Genomic DNA, 22,571 nt, shown 5'->3' on the forward strand with positions numbered 1-22,571 from the left:
GCAGTCACCCCGACTGGGCGTGCAGGTCAGCGGGGAGCTAGTGTTGCACGCACCATATGTTCATTTGATTGATTGATCTTATATTGATCATGAAATAAAACATATGTCACATGATGTAACACACATCTGACCCACCGTAATCTATAGGATGACCCAGCAAAGCTGACGGCTTATTTCCATTGCGGTACTTACGTGTGTATGATGTCATGTCATGACAGTGTGGTGCTGGTGAGTGCATGGATGCATAGAGTTCATGATGTGCTAATCATTAGCTGTGCTCCATATACTGCCCAGGGACACTGTCCCTGGGCAGTACATGCAGCACGTACAGTATCTGAGTGGATGCGTGGGTGTGCCTGCCACTCAAAGTGTGTGCGTGGGAATACATTGAATACATCAAACACATCATTTACAATATACCACAATATCAATACAAAAAGTCCTACAAAACCAAACTATGAAACTGTATCTGCAATTCTTTTTTGAATTGTCACTACAATCAAACACATTTCAGGAACCACAATGCCTATACCATAGGCGGGTGGAGTCTGTTGGGTTGAGTGGGTGAGGGTGTACAGTTAAGTAGTAGGGAATGGGAAAACGGTCCAGCACATAAACATAGGCTGTTTTCACGTTGATGCTTTTATCTTTAGATTCCACCTTTGTTTACATTCCATCCAAAATCATTCAAATGAAACTGAACATCCCTGAAAAACGGAGTGAATGTTTTCATCGTATTATCAGGAGCTTGTTTTCCTGAAGAAGTAGGTCGGGGAGTGGCTTTATTGTCGGTATCAGCCGGTAACACCCTGTTACAATGCGCTTGGCTAGACCCCTGGGAGGTGGACTGCTGAGGTGGAGCGCCTACACCTACAGTACCATCAGCTCCCAGTCCTTCCCGCACGACTTGCTGCACCAAGCCGTGCTACTCACACGCTGAGTTGGCGGTGCCCGGGATCGAACCCATTAACTTGTGGTCCAAAGGCGAGAGCTCTACCGACTGAGCTACCCGGACACAAAGTGTCCTGAAAAGTGACCATTTTGGACATGCAAGGTTTCCACCTGGCAGCGACGAAATGTTTATCAGTAGTTTTATTGGTGGTGCAGGAACCAATCACGTGGAGTAGAAACATGCCCTCGCTCTAATTGTGATTTTAAGAAGCGTTCCGCATTCTTGGTCACTGACAAAGGGAGAGCTGTATACTGTACATCGTTATTCTTTGATTGTTTCTTCGGATTAATTATTTAGTTTCATATGAAGCACTTTTTAACTTATTTTGGATGAGTGCTTTATAGATCAAATATGTCTTGATGACATCACTGATTCTTCTTATCCCTCTGCTCTGTTGGTACTAAATTATTTGCCTTACATTTATCTCAATTCTTCTCCCCGAGTACACCGAGTATCTGTACTTTACATGGAGATTGTTTATTTTATTTATTTATTGTGGGGGGACCATCAGCCCAAAATAGAATATCTATTTATACAGTGGTTGTCTTTTAAGGTGTGCATGTGGGTGTGTGTGTGCGTGCGTGCATGTGCACGCTCGCGCATGCATGAGAGAGAAAGGGAGGGAGAGCGAGAGAGAGAGAGAGAGAGAGAAAGAGAGAGGAGGAGTCTGTTGGTCCATACACTGACTGAGTCACTCATGATGCATTGCCTGCCTGGGAAGATCTCGTGCAACCACTAAACTTCCCATTTCTAGCGCTCCTCTGGGACGTACACACACACACACACACACACACACACACACACACACACACACACACACACACACACACACACACACACACACACACACACACACACACACACACACACACACACACACACACACACACACACACACACACTTTCTCTCTCTCTCTCCCACTCACTCACTCACTCACTCACTCACTCACTCCCAGAACGTGGATGCTCAGACATTCTGTGCCAGTGGGATCGTGTCTCTCAGGCAGTTGGGTGAGTTTTGTTGTGTTTCTCAATCATGCTGTCCTTTGAAGTTTGGAATGGATTCTCCTGTTCAGTGTTGACGCTGATGCTTTTGTTAAGATTTGGTGTAGTAGACAGAAAATAGCGCAAGTCCAGTGGCCAACTCAGATCCAATTTGTTTTATATCTAGAGCGTAAAAGTGAACTTCTATGGACACTTGTGTTTGTGTTAGTGTTTGGGTTTCCTTTCCAAAGCAGACCCATGCAGGCAGCGTGGGAATGACTGTGTGTGGTTGGGTGACATATGTTCTCACAGCTCCTCCACTGAGGAGAGCGACACTGTTTATATACTTTATAAAAGTTGGCTTTATGTGCACCTACCGCTGCACACTAGGAAGAAATAAACATTTAGTCAGGGTGTTTCCTTCTGCCTGCAAGGTTTGAGACAATGGCTCAGGACCGGGCTCAAGACTAAAGTCAAATAATGTTGATAAGATATGCTGATATTTCAGTTTAACCTTGACTTCTTCATTTTTTCCTTCTGCCTAGCTGTTCCTCTTTAAGCACTTTCATTTGGACATAATCATTATAGGTTAAAATCTTCAAATGTCAAATGCCCCCCCCTTCCCTCCTTTACATCTAGCAACCATTCATGCAGATGTGAGCTTGTAGATCTGCTCTTGTCAGCTAATCTATTTGGTGTAGAGCAGCGGTTCCCAAACCTTTTTGGCCGTGCACCCCCTGTTACCCCCCGACCTAGCTGATGCACCCCCCACATGGAATTTATGGAAATATAAATTGCATAAGCATAGAGACATATATTTCCTTTTTATCCACATATATGAACCTGAATATGGCATAATATATGCAGCATAGGCTATATTCTGCATTACTTGCCATATATTGGCATAATATGTTAATGTATTTAAAATAGACTTTTTATGTCGCGCACCCCCTAGAACGTGCTCGCGCACCACAAGGGGTGCACGCACCACAGTTTGGGAACCACTGGTGTAGAGGGAAAGCAGGGTAAGACCCAAATGGGGACTAATACATTACATAGGGTTTAAGTGGTCCATACATTAAATAGCACAGAGAGAATCTGTGGTATGGTAACTGGTTTGCTAATTTAAAAATCCTTTTAACCACTTTTAAGGCACTTCATGGACTGGCCCCACTGTATATCCTCGACCTTTTAATTCCTAAGGTCAATGTGAGACCCATCAGGTCCTCGGACAAAGAACTTTTAAATATCCCAGTGACTAAGTTAAAGACTAAAGGCGATAGGGCCTTTGCAGCGGTTGCCCCTACCCTGTGGAACGCTCTGCCCTTGCCTCTGAAAAAGTCCAAGTCAGTTGACATTTTTAAAAGCTGTTTAAAAACGTTTTTATTTCGTAAATATCACTTGATTTCCTCTGCAGGTCCATTTGTTTTGTTTTGCCCCCATTTTTATATCTTTGAGTATTGATCATGACGTATGTATGTTTGTATGAATGTATGTATATATGTATATATGTGTAATTGTGTATGCGTATAATGTATACATTTACATGTGTATAGGTATGTATGTGTGTATGTGCGTGTTTGTGTATATATATATATATATATATATTTCTTCCATTATTTTACTACTATGTTTGTTTTAACCTGATTGTTTTATATTGTGTCACTGTTCAGCACTTTGTAACCTTGTTTCGAGAAGTGCTCTATAAATATAATGTACTTACTTACTTACTTACTTACTAATACAAGGCAAGAAGGTGTTAAGAGTTATGTGTGCTCTGCCTTAAGGTAGCAGGCTTTGAATATTTGAGGCGAAAAAATGCAGCTTTTCAGCTTAAGGCTATGTGTCACCACTCATAGACACTCCCCAACTGTACTCTGCCGGTGACAGGGTGGGGACACTGAGACAGGTGTGTCGACGTTGTTTTTTTATGCAACAACACTTGGTTTGAGTCAGCATTGGCACACACACACTGCCTCAGAGAGACAGTGAATGACAGTAGAGGGAAAGATAAGAGTAATTTAACAACTTTAAACCTGGAGTGGAGTAGCTATTTTTGGCATTTGTTTAGCTTGCAGACTGGTTTCTTTTTTGGAAATAGGGCTTAAGTGGTTGATGTACGGTAGGCCACCAAAGGCAGGGTGTGCAGGTCTCTTTAACTTGGCTGAAAAGCTGCGTGGAGTGGAGTGGACAAAATGAAATGCAAAGGTAACGCCTCTTTCCTTGTTTATGGCATGTTTCCTCTTGTCATGATCATTTATTGTGCACCTTTTCTAAACATTGTGGCCGTTGTTGAAAGGCCAAAGTCTGCTGTTAGATTGAATTTCAATATGTAGTGTATGTGAATATGGATGAAATTGATTCCCTTTGTAGAAAAGTTAATTTAAAAAGCCAAGAAGTGTGTGTGTGTGTGTGTGTGTGTGTGTGTGTGTGTGTGTGTGTGTGTGTGTGTGTGTGTGTGTGTGTGTGTGTGTGTGTGTGTGTGTGTGTGTGTGTGTGTGTGTGTGTGTGTGTGTGTGTGTGTGTGTGTGTGTGTGTGTGTGCACAATAAAGAGGAAAAACAGTCCTAGTCCTATGTTGTGTTAGCTTGACAGATTATGTCTCTTTCCATTTGCTACTAACTGTACTGTACTGTACTGTACTGTAGGTCTTTTTATACATTTCTTCTAAACCTTGTATATCCAAAACCGTTAAAAATAATCCGTGGTCCAATAGATCTAATGTAGTTAATTAGTCACAAGCTCTTGTTAATACTTTTCTCATTGGTTCAATATTTATAAAACCTGCAGATTGAGTTTTAACCAGACTTTAACTTTGACTTTAAAAAAATGGTAAGCTGGTAAAATGGTAGGCAAAATAGCAGCTCTGCAAACTCAAATGTACAGTAACGCGTTGTTGCGACCTTGTACACCGGCTATTTAAGCCGTTAAGCTTTTACGAGGCACTCTTCATGTAGGGCATTCATTTTACGAAAAACCATAAAAAGTTGACACATGGAGATGCCAGGTTTCTGCCCGACAGCGGTGATTTAGTAGGAGAGAAGCAGATGCGTGCTCCAGCCTCAGTCCTGCAGTAAAATAAATGTTCATCTTCAGAAGGCAGTTGCCATGGCAGCCAAGTCCTCCCAGGACAAATCCCGAGGTTGAGTTCCACTTCAAATGTTCATCTCCTTCCAGAGACAGCGGGCAGTTCAGTAGGGTTATAAATATCCAACAGAAAGTTTTGTTTTGTAGATTATGTGGAATTGTAAAGTTGCCAATGTGTATCGTTTATTCCTTGATTATAATCGTCCGATGATCCACCAAACACCAGAGATGCCAATAGCAACAGCAGAATAAAGCTGTTTGGCATGGGCCGAGAAGATTTGACGGATTTGTCATGGGCGCCCATCCCACAAATGCATGTCTACTGTATAAACAAGCTTTCCAACGGTATAAAGGATATTAGCAAGAGTAATCTACTAAACAGAGGTTACTTTTCCCAATGTTTATTTAGTACTAAGGTACTCAAGACATACAGTACTAAGAACTTTAATATAGACCAAGCTATATGTCACGGTTTGCGGTCACGCCATGAATCTCATTGGCTAACCAACATTTTGAAAACTGACATTACTTGTATTTTTGCTAGTGTTGCTACTTTTGCTTGGGTAAAAGTGGAAGTACTTCTTCCGCCCCTGGTCAACAACACAGGTTGGATTGTCAGGGAAGCCTTTCCTCATTCCATGTGTTTACACCAGCAGCAGGTCTGCCACTCTGAGAGGCTCCGTCCTCTTTAAGAGACTCCAAACTGCTCTGAAATGAGCCAGAATGGGCCCCTTTGTGTCCACTAACAACTTAATGTTCACGTGCTTTTATTCAGTGCTGCGATGGCTGCTAATTTGCATGGAGTTCTATCGGTTTTTGCCAGCTAGTTTTTAATGAGAGAGAGAGAACGAGAGAGAAATAGTTTTTTTTGTAAGCTATTTTGTTTTCCATTTTAATTGCACTTAGTTTTGATTGTTTTTATTTGGCACCTGCTTTAGCAATACGTATATCCTGCACATTTTCTCATGCCAGTAAAGCTCTATTGAATTGAATCGAATTGAATAGAGAGAGCGCAGTTCCCATGTGAACAGCTCTCTCTCTCTCTCTCTGTCTCTCTCTGTGTCTCTCTCTCTGTCTCTCTCTCTCTCTCTCTCTCTCTCTCTCTCTCTCTCTCTCTCTCTCTCCCTCTCTCTCATAAAAACAGCCTGGTCTGAATACCTAGAGGTGATTTACAATAGAGAAGCTGGTGTTTGACACAGTTTATAACAACCCCAGGAGAGAGCCAGTTTGCCAGTGGAAAAGTGAACCCTCTGCAATCTCATCTCATGAATGGTGTGTGCATCCACGCGTGCACGTGTGTGCGTGCGGATGTCCCCAAAAGTACTATGATTTGAGAAATAAGACATAGTGAGTAGGACCATTTCCAAGGGAAATGTATGTTTTGTGACAGATTTGGGAAGTAGTTAGGCTTTCAATTAGGAAATGATTGTGTTAGGTGTTGGAGTTGGGGTTATGTTTTCTTAGTAGTTGTATGGCCGTGTCACTGTTGCGCACTGAAAATATCCGATCTAGTTATGTAGATCGGCTATATTGCTGTCCTAAAACATTCATGTCCTCTCAACTATAGTAATACAATCATGTGTGTTTGTGTATGTTTGTGAGTGTGTTTGTGTGTGTGTGTGTGTGTGTGTGTGTGTGTGTGTGTGTGTGTGTGGGGGGGGGGGTAGGGTTCATGGTGTGTGGGTGGAGTCTCAGCTCTGTGCCAAAAATGTACATTATGAGGTGGAACTCGTTTTCTGGATGCTTCCTTAAATATGTGGTGCTTAATGTGGCCGTGGGAGGAAGCCAGGCACATAATCACGAGGAATTCCTGAGGCCAGCCTTTAAAGATTGATCATAATTTAAGGGACGTGTTTAGAAAGTCCCTCGATCCGCACACGGAGCGTGGGACCAGTGCAAGGCAGACAGTAGTTGCCTTTAATTAGGGTCAGGACTGGCAAAAATAGGAACCGTGACTGTATGATTCTGTGGCATTTTGTCCTCCAGATTGGTTTCAGATAAAGATCACTGTTGATGAGATGAAATGGAGGGTTGTGGATGGCCGCCATAGTGGATGTATAGTTAACTTATTCCAGCCCCACCACGCTCCCCTGACATTTTTATATACCCAAGCTATGCCCACTATATGTTTTCATGTGCTGGGTGCTGTTTATAAATAGACTGGTACACTGTGTGTGCATGCTGTGTGACACATCGGTCATTGTGTTTCACTGAGGAATGCAGTCATTCATGAGTCGTACATTTAAGTTTCTGTATATATTGGAGTGTGTGTGTGTGTGTGTGTGTGTGTGTGTGTGTGTGTGTGTGTGTGTGTGTGTGTGTGTGTGTGTGTGTGTGTGTGCGCGCGCGCAGGGGGGGTGTTGTTGTGATTCAGAAGCAGAATGACATATTCGTTTAGTTTATTGAAAAAGTGTACTTAAAACGAGGATATGACTATAATTATACGATACATGATCGTACTATATAAGATCTACAGTATATTCTGATATTAATCATTGCTATGGAGTTTTTTGTTCAGTCTCCCTGTCTCTCCAGCTCTTTAATAAACATCAAATACATTTTCAAGTGGGTTGCCAATTTCAGTCAATCAGGAGAGTGTTCCCATTTATCAGCTTCCAGATTGTGTCTGTATTTGTGGCATCACTTCCTGCATCCTGTATGAGGTCTTTCTCCCTGATTGGATAACTAATCCTGACCTGAAAATACATTGTCCTTTTTAATGCCGGGGCTCCACTGACTGTGTTGCGTCGCGTTTGCGTTTGGATGGCGTCCAAAAAAGGAAATGGGGCGAACTGGGGACGCCAACGAGTGGCGCGCTATACGAGCTTGTAGGTCTGCTATTTTTGAAAAATCGAAGAACGACTGACAGAGAAACATAGCTTTTTCAGAAAATGGGTTAAAAAGGGAACAACATTCCCTGCATTGAAGCGATGCTGACGGTCTCCCGATGGCTGCAGTGGAGCGTTGGAGAGACTGGGAGACCAGTGTTACTGTACAGACACTCTCTAGCAATGATTACTACCACAATATAGAGCTACTTAACACTTATTTCTAACACTTTAAAACTCATTTAACTGAACGCTACACCTTGTTACTGTAGCACTTCTTTAAACTACTTTATCAGATGCACTGCTGCGCTGCATTTATCCTATACCATAATTAGCTGAAGCCTAATTTATACTTCATGAGTGTCGCATTTACCAGCTCAGTGGCCTTGTGGTTAGAGTGTCTGCCCTGAGACTGGAAGGTCAGGGTTCAATCCCCGGCCGGGTCATACCAAAGACTGTAGAAATGGGACCCAGTGCGTCCCTGCTTGGCACTCAGCATCAAGGGTTGGATTGAGGTTAAGTCCCTGCGACATACTAGCGTCATGTCCAGGGGGTGTACTTGTACATCAAGCTGCCTCACGCTACAGAAACAGGACATAGGCTCCTGCCCTATGGGCCTCATGGCTCCGCAAGGCTACTTACGTAGTTCGCATTTACTATGAAACCCTGTGTTTTCCGTGTGTCACGTTACACCTCATGCCTCGTGACATCACGCCTCCATACATGGTCACGCCTTGTGACATCACGCCTCCATATATGGTCACGCCTCGGGACATCACGCCTCCGTCTACGTGTATGGTCACGCCACGTGACATCATGGAGACCACTTGTATGCCACACTGTCCGATAGGCCACACTTCTTCATAGATGATTTGAAGTGTCCGTCGCCAGAGCGCAGACTATTAAGTGAGGTCCATAGATGGCGTGGCATATCTTCTCCTTTTACACCACCTGCTGGGTCCCGGATGTATCTTTGGATGTGTTGACCTCATCAAACCCCAGATAGCCATAAATGGTTTGTCGTAGGCTACTATAGATCTGCATATATGAGCCGGCCAGCAACTACTCACGTTAGCATAAGGTTGCTAGCTGGTGTTGTCAATAACACTGGATCACGCCATCTTGATCGCTGTGCGCATACTGTACACACCCATTCTATCTGTTTCTTTCAATCGCCTGTACCTCCTATTCCTTGTCCCAGGTGGCATTTCTGGTCAAAACAAGGTTTATTCCACGGCCCAGAGATCCACGCTGTGATCCTCCTCCATCATGTTTTAGCAGCACAGACGGTAAACAGGAAGTGATCATGCATCGTCACACACACTAACATAAGATCATCACATCCGGTCTGGGTTTTTGGCTCTTCAAAATAAGAGTTGAATGGGGGGAAATGCTGGCGTGTCATGAATTATATCAAAGTTATTAATAAATGCTGGTGGACTAGGTGTTAATAGTTTAACTCCTGCTTCTCAGCCGTATTAAGAAGCTCTTGGGCGAGGTCGCTCCTCGTCGTTTCCGTCTTTCAGCCCTTGCTCACATGATTAGCTTTTTCTCTGCATCTCTCATGTTTACTGTTTCATGATGCCAAGGAAGTGTTTACTGTTTCATGATGCCAAGGAAGTCACTTGCCTGCAATTTGTCGCCAACGTCTTGTATTATTGCCAGTCGCTTGTATTATTGCCGCGAGAGTGAGGTCTAGCCAAGACCAAACTCGGGATTCCTGGATCGCTGCCCTCCACAATTTCCTATCCAACATCAGGTTCTTGAGCTCTTCAGTGTTGTCAGCCAAGCTGTCGTGCCGCAGCACGTCTACATAGGTGGTATGCTTCTTCAATTTACTTGCCTCAAGTCCTGGGTGCGTGCGTGCGTGCGTGCGTGCGTGCGTGCGTGCGTGCGTGCGTGCGTGCGCGTGCGTGCGTGTCTTTGTTTATTGCAAGGACAGTAGAAGGCAGAAGGCTGCTCTCGGGGAAACCGCACACTGATGACTTTGAATAGTATTGTAGTGGTTATAAATCTACATTCTGTAATATTGTGTTACTTCATTTAATAGCCTAATAATTATCATCCATCGCCAAATGGCCAAAGAGCCATCATGGCCGGCAATATTTATATTTAACGGCCAATTAAGATTATTCTAGACGGCTAACCTTCCTATAAATACAGTATGTTCCATAAATGTAAAAGGACAGTTCAGTCCTTTTGATAGAGCACAATCTATTTTCTTTTCTTCATGGAAACTATCAAGATTCATACCACTAGGACGGAAAATCACTCTTCCATGTGAAATAAATACAACTATAAATAGGAACACTGCGTGCATGTAGGCCTACAGTACGTATCATTGCAGTCATTTATCATGATATGATATATATATATAGCTATTTCTGGAAAATCGTGAAAATATTTATTTCAGAAAACTGGAGGATTTAGAAGATTTTTTTTTAATTTTGAGGTCAGGTCTAAATGGGTTATATATATATATATATATATATATCATATTATCTAAATTGAGGAGATCCTACAAGTAGTAGGACCGGTCAGAGCATCACTTTATCATGTTCCATCACTGGGGGCCAGACAGAGGGCAGACCGATACGATGTACAGTATCTGACTGACACACTTTAAAGAGTGGACACACTGGAAAACAGTTTACTCTGATATGTGTACTCCAACATAGTCCACTGCTGTTTCCACTGTACTGTGTGCCCTTTTCTGGCCTCTGGAGCATATACAGCATGGACACAAACACTTATTCTTTATCAATTGCAGTGGCATAATGATTGCTGCAGCAGTGCAATGTACAGTATACTGTAGTATATTATCGTCTCTGTCAGGTGGAAACCTCATATGTCCAAAACTGTTACTTCTCAGGATTCAAATGAAAAAATAACTAAATTCGCTTCGCTTTTGTGTGAAGCTGATCAATTGGTGCGTTCATTTACAAAAAGATAATAATTAGAATATGGAAATAATAGGTTTGTGGCCGACAGCAACGATATACTGTATAGTGTACAGTATGTGATGCATCAGTGTGACTAGTTAAGTGTCCTGCTGTCGCTGTGTGAATGTTTTAAACGGAGCCTAATGGAGCAATAGACAGCCTCTGTGTTTATAACATCACTAGACCACCCACCACTCTGTCCTTCTGGAAAGATGGCACCGCATGAAGGGTTTACCTGCGTGCGTGCGTGCGTGCGTGTGTGCACGTGTGAATGTTATTCAATCTGTCGGTACTGCAGGCAGCTGGTAGGGTGAAGCCTGACATCATTAGCTGGTACTGTAGTGTCTATTGCAGTGATTCTAAACCTGTGGGTCAGGAGGTAGAGCAGGTCGTCCAATGATCCTTGGGTCGGCGGTTCGAATCCCGGCTCCTCCTGTCCACATGTAGAAGTGTCCTTGGGCAAGACACTGAACCCCACATTGCCTCCAATGAGTCGGTCGGTGTGAGCTTGCCACCATTGGTGTGTGAATGTGAGGACGCTGGCCTCGACTGTTCGCCGCTTCACCTCCCAATGTATGAATGAATGAACCATTGTAAAGAGCTTTGAGCACTTGGAAAAGCCCTATAAAAATGCAATTCATTATAAAAATGCAATTCATTACGATTGAGCTAAATTGAGCCTGCCTGCTTGCTCAGGAGATAAATTGCATCTTGACCATCAGGTTACAATTCGTGTCAGATCCTGAGGTGTCTCAATCTCCAAATTCAGTAAAGTATGGCAGCCTTTTCTGTCTCATGTTGACCGCATTACACTCATGCCCCCGGTTGAACCTGAATAGCTGACGCTGTCACCTGACTAGCCAACCTGTCTCGTCTGGATGGTGTTTGTGACCATGATCTGATTTGTATAATGACTATATTGGAGTTGTTTTTTGTTTCTTCTTTGGTTGTCTTGATTTGATTTGTGTTGTTTTGTTCTTGTGTGTGTTGTTTTTGTTTTTTGTATTTGTATTTCTCAAATTATTTCTGAACGTAAAAAAAAAAAGATCCTGAGTCTAGGTGAGACATGATCTTTGACACCATCCTAAATGTCTCAATAGAAGAGCAGGGAGACAAAATACAACCGCCCCAATTTTATAAGTTATATTGCATTGTACAGACTGGACAAAATGACTGTATTCATTAAAAATGTTACCTCTTTAAAGTAGTTCCATTGATCCAAGCCTGAACACAATCGTTTGATTGATCATCAAATAAAAAATGCTCTTTGAAGTGCATGCGGCTGCCGTGTTAAGTGGTCAGATGGGTTGGCCACTTTCCAGATGTTCAACTGGGCCTCTAATCCAGAAAAGGTTGTGAACCACAAATCTATCTTGGCTGACTTTCTTTATTGTCTCCACCAGGCTGAAGCCATTGGGGAGAGAGTATGTTTTGCACTCCGTCCATGTGTGTGTAGTTGTCTACGTGTGTGTGTGTGTGTGTGTGTGTGTGTGTGTGTGTGTGTGTGTGTGTGTGTGTGTGTGTGTGTGTCCGTCTGTGTACAGCTAATCTCCGGCACCGGTAACCCGGTCGATGCTCCACATTTTCCAGAACGGCCTGTTATAGCGCCACCAGGACAGGAGGCCGACTTTTGAAAAACTAATTTCACTCCTCCAGATTCTGTCCAAAAATCCCACAAATCGGCCCTTTTGAACAAAAAGCCTCACATCATGAACGCAGCGTGCAATTTACGTGAAATCTTTCACAGACTTTCCTACTAGGCTGAGGAATATATCCCACCCTTTTCACATTGGCCTGTTATAGCGCCACCAACAGGTGGATATTTGCAAAACATATTTTTGGAACAAAATGCCTGAAATCCTGGACGCAGCGTGCAATTTACGTAAAGTCTTTCACAGACTTTCCTACTAGGCTGAGGAATATATCCCACCCTTTTCACATTGGCCTGTTATAGCGCCACCAACAGGTGGATTTTTGCTAAACACATTTTTGGAACAAAATGCCTCAAATCATCCAATTGCCATCCAAGGCGTAAGAAGAAATGGCACCCTTTTCACAATGGCCTATTGTAGCGCCACCAGGAGGCCACAACCTGACCTGCCCTGGTGGAATGTGCCACCATGATGAGCTGTCAATGAATCACTGTGTGTATGATGAGCTGTCAATCATTGTGTGTATGATGATCTGTCAGAGAAATCACTTTCTGTTTTTAATGCATCAGGCCAGTGGTACCGAAGCATTTTTCTGTGGATCCTCCCCCTCTCCTACATATGACAAAAGCTGAGAGTGCACACGCTTGTTTTTTACTTTAATGTTTAGTTTTAGACACATGTGCCCTTATGCCCTACTGTTACAGGATAATAGACGTACAAGTCTATTAAAGTTGTGGAACAAACTCCCTTTGAGGATCAAAGCTGTCCTAAGTTTTTCACTTTTTCTCCTTCCTTTTCTCTTTCTCCGGACTGTGCCCCGGGCCAGTGTAATAACTGGATGGGGGGCGCACTACAAATACCGAACCTAAAGTAGGACAAGTTGGACTGATATCAAATTGAAAACATACTGTACAACATGTTTAAAACGTTTGATTACCTCCAGATAGACAAGGCCGCAAAGGGGCCATGACCCCCGGCTTGGAAAACACTGCATCAGACTGATTTCAGGCTTGTCAACATTAACGTCACAGTTAATGACCCAACATATTGTCTTCCTCTTTCTTCAGCCATATTTCAACATCTTTGACCAACGGACACTAACTAATCTTTCTATACTTGGATGTGTTTATTTGTTGAGCACGGCTTGACATCATTGACCATATAAACCCTGTATACTTCGTTGACTAGAGTCCCCCCGCCCCAGGGGTCTATATTGAACTATATGACAGTTGGGACAGTCTTGAATGGTATAGTTTTAGTAGACCGTTCCACAGCAAACTTCCATGCTGCACTGCCAGGACATTCTGTCCATAAGTTAGGTTGCACCCTCACAGTCCCCTCTAGGTTGACCTAGTCCTAAGACAACATCTGTTTTCCTTTTGAGTCTCCCGGGGAAGGAGGATAGAGTCGTTAATAAGGTTGCAAGTAAGTAAGCCTTGCAGAGCCATGAGGCCCACAGGGCAGGAGTCTACATCCTGTTTCTGTGGCGTGAGGCAGATTGATGTACAAGTACACTCCCTGGACATGACGCTAAGTATGTCGCAGGGACTTAACCCCAATCCAACCTTTGATGCTGAGGGCCAAGCAGGGAGCCATTGGGTCCCATTGTTATTGGCAGTGGTGTAAAGTAACTTAAGTACTCAAGTACTGTATTGAATTAGAATTTTTAGGTATTTATTTGAGTTTTTTCTCAGTTTTCAGTACTTTTACTTCTACTCCACTAAAAAGTATTTGAAAACTTTAATTACATACCGAAGGCCTGTGGTGGTAAAACGTTTACCACCACAGGCCTTGACCCGGCCGGGGACCAGCTCAGTGGCCTTGTGGTTAGAGTGTCTGCCCTGAGATTGGGAGGTCAGGGTCATAAGGTTGAGCATCACTGAATGACGCTTCCGTGTGTGTGTTTGTGTTTCAGCTGTGGGCAGCAGTTCGTTGTGCAGTCAGAAGAGTCCCCCCAGCGTCAGAGCCTGTCTGACTAGAGCAGAGAGAGCTGCAGGTGGAGAGAAGAGCAGGCCAGGAGTCAATGGAACAGCCCCTGGCAGCAGGCCCACACTGCAGCCCAAACCACAAGGTACTGTCTGTGTGTGTGTGTGTGTGTGTGTGTGTGTGTGTGTGTGTGTGTGTGTGTGTGTGTGCGTCCGATAAGATTAACCGTTATTGACCTCCAGGAGTAAATTCAGGTGTCATAGCAGCAACAACAGTTGCTGGAAGCAAGCCAGCATCATGAAAATACAAAGATGCAAAGACTTGTAGCAGCTACAACGTCTACAAAGCTACAAATAAGTTGAGCTGGCTTCCACTTCAGATACGAAACGACAGATATGCTGTTTAGCTTTGTATTTTTGTATATATATATTTTTTATCTGCCAGCGTGAACGCAGCATGACAATGAAACACAGGAGAGGTTTAATGTGATGTGATGAGAGAGTGCGGGCTAGCCAACCCAACAACACCAACACGGGACTCCTGAATCGTTGACTTTCCACACCCTCACGTCTAGCATCAGGGTCTTGAGCTCTGCATTGTCTTTGTTAGCTCTGCTGTCGTTCTACAATGCATACAGTATACTGTACGTAGGTGTTGCGACCTCTTTCCTTTCCTGGTTGTGACCTGGGTTGTTACAACACCCCCCCCCCAGAGCCATTGAGAGCCAGGCAGAGTAAAGTGTGTTTCTTTACAGCTGAAGGCAGTTACAGGCTATAGCTCAGAGCTAAGAGACATGAGAAATGACAGAGAACATTGTGCCTCTGTGGTCCTCAGGCAGCCTTCAGCATACAGCAACACAGACCGTGAGGGGAGCTTCAAGTACGAGTGAGTCAAGACTAGAGCATAGATTCTGCTTAGATGGATTTGATTCTGACGATTCATATTATAAATGCACATTCTTAACAGTGACTATAAATGAATGGATTTACATCTATTGCCAGTGAACGTATTATGCATCATTTGGATATGTTGCACAGATCATCAACAGTGAGTATGAGCATGAATCAATGAGTCATGGACGTCATCATAGTCTCTGGAGCCAGACTGTTGACTCACACAATTTTCAAATGCTTCCGTCATACAGTCTGTGTGAAATCAAATTAGTCAAAACATATATAGCTTGCATCGGGGGAATGGGAATTGATGGAGATTATTTTCTCGGATTTCGGGAGGTGTGGGAGTAGTTCCAGTCAGACTCTATACGCATTCATACCGGTAGATTATGGAATTGATGTCTGCAGGATACGCAAGATAATTAACCCAGTTGATTTTTAATTACACCATATACTGTATATAGAATTATATTAATTTGAAAACTGTTAACGGAGACAAACGCCTTGTATTAGGTTGAAACTGACGGTGGTCAGTATAGTGTACGCCTCAGTCATGACTCTCAACATTGTGAGTGAGCACATGCTCTGCACACCACCACTGGGACGCAGTGAAAGCAGAAGAGGCTGGAGTTAGAAGAACCTTGACTTGCATTCCTCTTTTATTTGACCTAGGTAAATCTTTCTCCACACAGACGAGGAAGCCATTGTAAACCCAACAGGAACCTGTTGACCCTAGTTAACGTTTAACTGATGTGAAGACAGCTTATAAAATTAAGTAAAACTCAAATAAATGCATATACCAAGAGCTCATGTTTTTTAATTCAGCATAATAGTCAATAAAGTCAGTCTGGGTCACTTAAGCACACCAGGTCTTGTTTTAAATGTTTAAGCAAGTTTGAGCAAGCATGATTTGTGTCAAAAGAGGTCAGAGTCCTTGCTCTGAGGCCAGGGTAGATTTTAAGGGGGCTTGTGCTGCCCTCTTGAGTTTACACTGTTAAATTACACTCAAAGCCCATGCTGAAATGGGCCATATTATGCTATCATGGTCATCATTAATTCCATGTCTTTCAATTTGTTCTCAACATGTATTGTCATAACCTGTGTATACTGAAGCTTTTAAAAATGTATCCCTTCAGCAATTAAACACATTGCTGTCAGGTGGAAAGCTTGTATTGCCAAGTACTTTCTTGTTAACACTTCTCATTGGGAATATATTTATAAAGCTCACATTTCACTTTCAACATATTTCAAAAGTAGCAAAAAAGACTACAATACAAGCTTCCAGCATGTCGCTACACCTACAGTTGATTTAGAATAAAATATATGTTGGCAGTAGGGGTGCAACGGTTCAGTTAGACCACGGTTCGGTTCGAACCTCGGTATGGGGGCCACGGTTTCGGTTCGGTTTCGGTACAGTAAAAAAAAATACCCCCTTGTGAAGTGATCCCCAGGAACGCGCCCTACTCTACCCTCTACTGTACTGTACTGTACTAGTGTCACTGTACTGGCACACACGAAATCATCATATATACAGTTAATAATGTGCGTGTGTGTTAGGTTGTGCACAGGTGGTGAAAAACAACCACGCTGTTTTCATGCTCATACCCAGCCAGCCAGCCAGGCAGTGGCTTGCACCACTCAAAAAAGTTTATTTATAGCATTTTCTTTTCTTCTCTTTTTTTAGCATATATTATTTTATTAGGCATTTCTGCCTTTTCATTATTTTAAAGGGGGAAAAAAACCTTATATTGCTATTTTAATGTGCCTCATCATTATTTTTAAGGGGAAATAAATGCACCTATGCGCTCACACGGGGCATTAAGCACATGCAGGAAAGAGGAGAGGAGAGTGTCTCCTGGGAGGGGAGTCATTCACAGTGAATGCGTCGTTTCTCAGAAAAATAGCCTACAAAAGTTTACAATAAGTCTACATGAGGATTTAAGGATATTATGCTTATATTATTAGAAGAAGGGCTTCTATCTACAGTCATGGATTGGACATGGGAGTATTTTGTTGGTACTTTTCTGACGGAATGATCGTCCTGCTGCGGGTTGTTTTTGCTCTCACTCTCCCTCTTAATTAGCACTCAAACAGCGAGTGCAGATGCAGAATCAGATCTGAACAAACTTACAACGACCGTGCTTAGAAGCCTGTTGGCGCGAGGTTACTCCGCTGTGTGTGTCTCTGTGTATGACGATCAATAATTATTCCAAGAACGACGTTTAAAGACGAGTGCTGGATTCTCCTCATCATGCCGTCTCTCTCTCTCTGTGTGTGTGTGTGTGTGTGTGTGTGTGTGCGTGTAGGGGGTGGGCCGACAGAGTGCTACACTTCTGTGACCGAAAGAGTGCTAGACTTCTTAGTAGGACGGTGTGTGACCGATAGAGTGCTAGACTTCTAAGTAGGCCAGTGTGTGACCGAGAAATACATTCTTCGCAGCTGTAATAAATTAATTAATGCAAACCGAAATAGCGCGGTTCATTAGAGCGCATTGAACCGTGTATGTGGAACCGAACGGTTCGGTTTTCGGTTGAAAACCGTTGCACCCCTAGTTGGCAGGCCTTGATGGCATTGTAATGCCTGATTTATGCTTAGATGTGTGGCGAAATGAGCCGATCTAAGCGCACGTGTCGCGGACGCATTGTGAGCTTTGCGCTCTCACTCAGCCAAGCATAAAATAACTAAAATTACATTTTAGTCTAGTTTTTAATTTGCTGATGAAATTGTCAATATATTTAATTGTACTTTTAGTCATCATGGCTATAATAGTTTTCATTTAGTTTCCGTCAGTTCAAAAAAGGGTGTCGACGAACATTTTCCGTCGTAGTTTTAGTCGACAGAATGAACTCTTCTCCTCTTTGTCTCTGCTTCAGTGCCTCCGAAGCCGCCTCCGAAGCCGCCTCACCTCCAGAGCCCAGTGACGGAGCTGTGTTCGTCCCCGCTGGCTCACATCCAGAGCCCGCTGTACAGAGGCAGCATGGAGGAGGGAGGGGGAGGGGCAGCCCTGAACAACAAGGACAGATCCAGAGACAAACACTCCAAAGTGACAGACCTCATCAACAGCTTTGAGAAGAAATGGTGAGTCCCTTACACACGTCATCATCATCATCATCATCATTGGTCCATGACATCATGGACACTGCTAAAATGTAAAATATCTAAAACCACATATTACACACATAAAGACCCCAGGAAAGTGTTCTAAATCAGTGTTTCCATGTCAAGGAGCCCCAAATCGACACTTATCAGCCCACAGACCACCATTTGAAAAATATATGCCAGGGACCCCATAAGAGAAGACTTTTACAGTTCTAGCAGTGATTCTCAACCATTTTAATTTCAAGGACCCCCAGTTTGACCTGAATTGGGCTACGGTCCCCTATTGAATGGCATTTCTATCTCTGGGACCCCAATGTATATTGTAAAATCAATGTTAATTTAACTCTGAGAGTGTACAACTAACGGGTCCATTTGGTTCCAAACTATCATTTAGCTGGGGAACGGACCCTGGAACTCCCTCAAGGACCCCTTTGGGAACCCCTGTTCTAAATCTTCTAAACGTCATTAACATATTTCTTTTGGGAAACGGGCGAAGTGTCCCTTTAAGGATCAAGCGATTTGATGCCTGTGGCGTCTGCTTTTGTCTCTGCTCACTTCAAGTGCTTTTGTGGACTCTGCTCTCATTGAATGAATCCTGCTGAGTCGGTCAGCGGTTTTAATTACCCGCCTCATCTTTAAATGGCATTGAAATGTACAATAGATAGAAGAGGGTCAAGCTGTGGAAATCCCAATAAATCCCAATCTCATTATAGCTTTCACAACAGAGCAGCCTCATCAAGGGGCTTGTGGTAACCAGGGACATTCTGGACGGCGGAACATATTATTGTCTAACATTTCCCTGCTACTATTTCAAGGCCACAAAAAGCAGAAGCAGTATATTAATGTACTAGAGAATCGAGATAGAGAACTACACTATCCGCTCCAGCCTGTCTCAGTGGTATTAACTCAGCACAGACACATAGACACACAGATTCAGCCTTGTGCATCCAGAGCTACAGCGAGGGGGATGAGAGGAGATCCGTTCAGCCTCGGGGAAACTCAGCTCCTCGCCACAACTCACTGCAGTAACATGAAACCTAGTGGCATGAGGTAGGAAGTCTCTTTCGACCATCTATTGTTTCCAGGATCCATCTGTCGAGTCACTTGTGTGAGTGTCTGTGTATTATGTTATTGTTAACGTCCTTGTTTTTGGACTGTGGACATGATGGTCGGTTGTATAATTCTTATATTAGTCTTAGAGTGTGTGTGTGTGTGTGTGTGTGTGTGTGTGTGTGTGTGTGTGTGTGTGTGTGTGTGTGTGTGTGTGTGTGTGTGTGTGTGTGTGTGTGTGTGTGTGTGTGTGTGTGTGTCAATAGCTTTTGCTACAGTGCTTGTACTATTTTGTCAACGGTCAAACTTTGGTTCAGTAATTCTACAAATTATATTTGTATTTCCATATTTTCCCTTTATAGTCTGTCTGTCGCATCCATCTGATGTGCTGCAGTGTGTAATGTGGCCACAGGTTGTAGTGTGTGAGGGAGCCTATTGGTGGCGAAAGGCTATCGGTGACACACAAACAATAGTGCCCTTGTTCCAGCCGCTCATACAGTGAACTTAAGGGCAAAAGCATTGAGGCGGCAGAGAAACACGACATTCAGCCAGTTCTCTAATGTGTTACACTGAGCTGGGAAACACGCTCACATGGTGATGGATCACTGCTGTCTGGCTGCATGCGCCTGTGATCATTTCATGGTCTCTTTTTCTGCACCCTTAATGTCTCTCTTTCTGCACCCTTAAGGTCTCTCTCTCTCTGCACCCTTAAGGTTTCTCTCTCTGCACCCTTAAGGTCTCTCTCTCTCTCTGCACCCTTAAGGTTTCTCTCTCTCTCTCTCTCTCTCTCTCTCTCTCTCTCTCTCTCTCTCTCTCTCTCTCTCTCTCTCTCTCTCTCTCTCTCTCTCTCTCTCTCTCTCTGCACCCTTAAGGTCTCTCTCTCTGCACCCTTAAGGTCTCTCTCTGCACCCTTAAGGTCTCTCTCTCTCTCTCTCTCTCTCTCTCTCTCTGCACCCTTAAGGTCTCTCTCTCTGCACCCTTAAGGTTTCTCTTTCTGCACCCTTAAGGTCTCTCTCTCTCTGCACCCTTAAGGTTTCTCTCTCTGCACCCTTAAGGTCTCTCTCTCTCTCTCTGCACCCTTAAGGTTTCTCTCTCTCTCTCTCTCTCTCTCTCTCTCTCTCTCTCTCTCTCTCTCTCTCTCTCTGCACCCTTAAGGTCTCTCTCTCTGCACCCTTAAGGTCTCTCTCTGCACCCTTAAGGTCTCTCTCTCTCTCTCTCTCTCTCTCTCTCTCTCTCTCTCTCTGCACCCTTAAGGTCTCTCTCTCTGCACCCTTAAGGTTTCTCTTTCTGCACCCTTAAGGTCTCTCTCTCTCTCTCTCTCTCTGCACCCTTAAGGTCTCTCTCTCTCTCTGCACCCTTAAGGTTTCTCTTTCTGCACCCTTCGCCGCTATATTTTCCTCATAGAACAAGGCCAAACCGAGCAGTGGTCAAAATGAACTAAGTACTGTACATTTACCCAAGTAGGCCTACTGTACTTTTATTTTACTTTCTATATTGTTGCTGTCGCACGGGAAATCTCTATATTCTAAGTGTTTTGTCATAAATTAGCGCCCTACTTCTACACTAGTGTCACAATCTCGAAGCATGGCGTTTCGACTTTCGAGAGTCACGTTTGCTATTCAGCTCTTCAATCTGCTACTTTTACTATTTTTTTTATTTGACATATGAGGTTTCCACCCGACAGAGACAAGTCAATTTTCCCTACAATTATACGTCTACTCCACTACATCTCAGAGGCAGATATTGTGGCAGATATTGAGGCAATCTTTTACTTAACTCAATCTCTGCTAAGGGTGTGTTCGGACGGATTAAATTAATCGGCACAGATCGCCTAGGACGTGATCGGACACACCCTTAATGTTATAATGCGATCCAGCATCGCAAATATTATATTCACCAGTTCTTAGCTGTTCATCACCAGGCAGCACTTCATTCAATATTTTTACTCCGACCATTTACTCCGACCAGACTATCTTTAGTGGCGTTTTTCTCAGAATTGAAGCTCAGATTGATGTGATCATAGAAAACATCTATGTTTTTGGAGCCCAATAAAAAAGAAGATGCGACCTTACGTTTTAGCATCGTAAGGTCCTTAGAGAGTTCCCCCGGAAACTATTCATTATTACTTCCGGTTCATAAAATCAGCTGGTAGCTCTTAAAGGGAAAGACTCTTATGAATGGTGGTCTGGTCTATGAGCGGCATTCTGAAACCACCACTAGAACTGAGTGGATGTATCGCATTTTATCCTCATCATTACCACTCTATGGATGTTAGAGCATTAGCCCCCTCTAGTGGTGAAACAGAAAGGCCTGCAATCTTCCAGGAAAAATAATTAGCCCACTAAAATATCAATCTGGTTCACAATGCTGCTAGCTGCCTCCATGGGGCCTGCTGAGGATACCTTAGTGCACATTCAGCTGTTTGTAATGCCACTCTCGTCTTGGTCAGCATGGCGGTAAAGACCTGTGCATGAATACAAATGACAAAGTTCTCTTGTTTGCAAGTGTTGTCGCTTTCAAAAGTGACTGTGATTGTAGCCGTGTTGTATGTTTAGGATAGGATGTTGCTGCTGTCGGGTGAAAACCTTGCATGTCCTTGCAACGTTCCTTTTGTTATTATGATAAATAAATAGAAACATGTTATAAATAGTGAACAGTAACATAGCAGATCCACACGCTTGTAGATCAAGCTTGCAGATCTGCTATTTTCACTTCTTTCGTGTGACACTCTGGTATGATGAAGTAGGGCACAAATGAATGGAAAAGCAGGGAAACTACAGGTTGAACTACAGAGAATGGAGATACAAGGTTTCTGTTCATCTGTTCAGCCTGAGAATGACTCATACATAGCATCTCATCACGCTGTTGTTCTTCCTCTATTTTAATCATACTTCCTGTTTTCTTAAGGGACTAGTATGTATCCTCAGTGAGCCTCCAGTTAATCCACTTGTTTTAGATCAGTGGTTCTCGAACATTTTCATGTCAAGGACTCCCAAAATTGTGTGTCTAAATTTGGCCGCGGAGCCATCTGAAAATAGTTTGTGTCCATATTAGGGACAGACATAAGAGAAGACTTGTATATAGATGTTTAAATATTTGTCAAAATCTTTCAAAAACGGCAGATCTACATGCTCACAAACAACCTTGTAGATATGCTAT

The 22,571-nt window shown here is 43.3% G+C and overlaps 1 protein-coding gene across 4 annotated transcripts in view; it reads left to right on the forward strand.

Annotated features, from left to right (window-relative positions):
• The window catches only part of LOC308314710 (FYVE, RhoGEF and PH domain-containing protein 4-like), an 88,627-nt gene that overhangs the window by 45,737 nt on the left and 20,319 nt on the right, over positions 1 to 22,571 (forward strand). For 3 of the 4 annotated variants that reach the window (XM_080762361.1, XM_080762363.1, XM_080762362.1), the window contains exons 3-4: positions 14,360 to 14,515; positions 18,137 to 18,341. In XM_080762361.1, coding sequence (XP_080618487.1) covers positions 14,360 to 14,515; positions 18,137 to 18,341 — 361 coding nt within the window. Of the gene's footprint in view, positions 1 to 3,920; positions 4,145 to 14,359; positions 14,516 to 18,136; positions 18,342 to 22,571 lie in introns of those variants that run through there. The other variant, XM_080762364.1, reaches the window with a different exon arrangement.

This window comes from Protomyctophum bolini (genome assembly GCF_963924005.1).
Source record: "Protomyctophum bolini genome assembly, chromosome: 4".
NCBI classification, from domain to species: Eukaryota; Metazoa; Chordata; class Actinopteri; order Myctophiformes; family Myctophidae; genus Protomyctophum; species Protomyctophum bolini.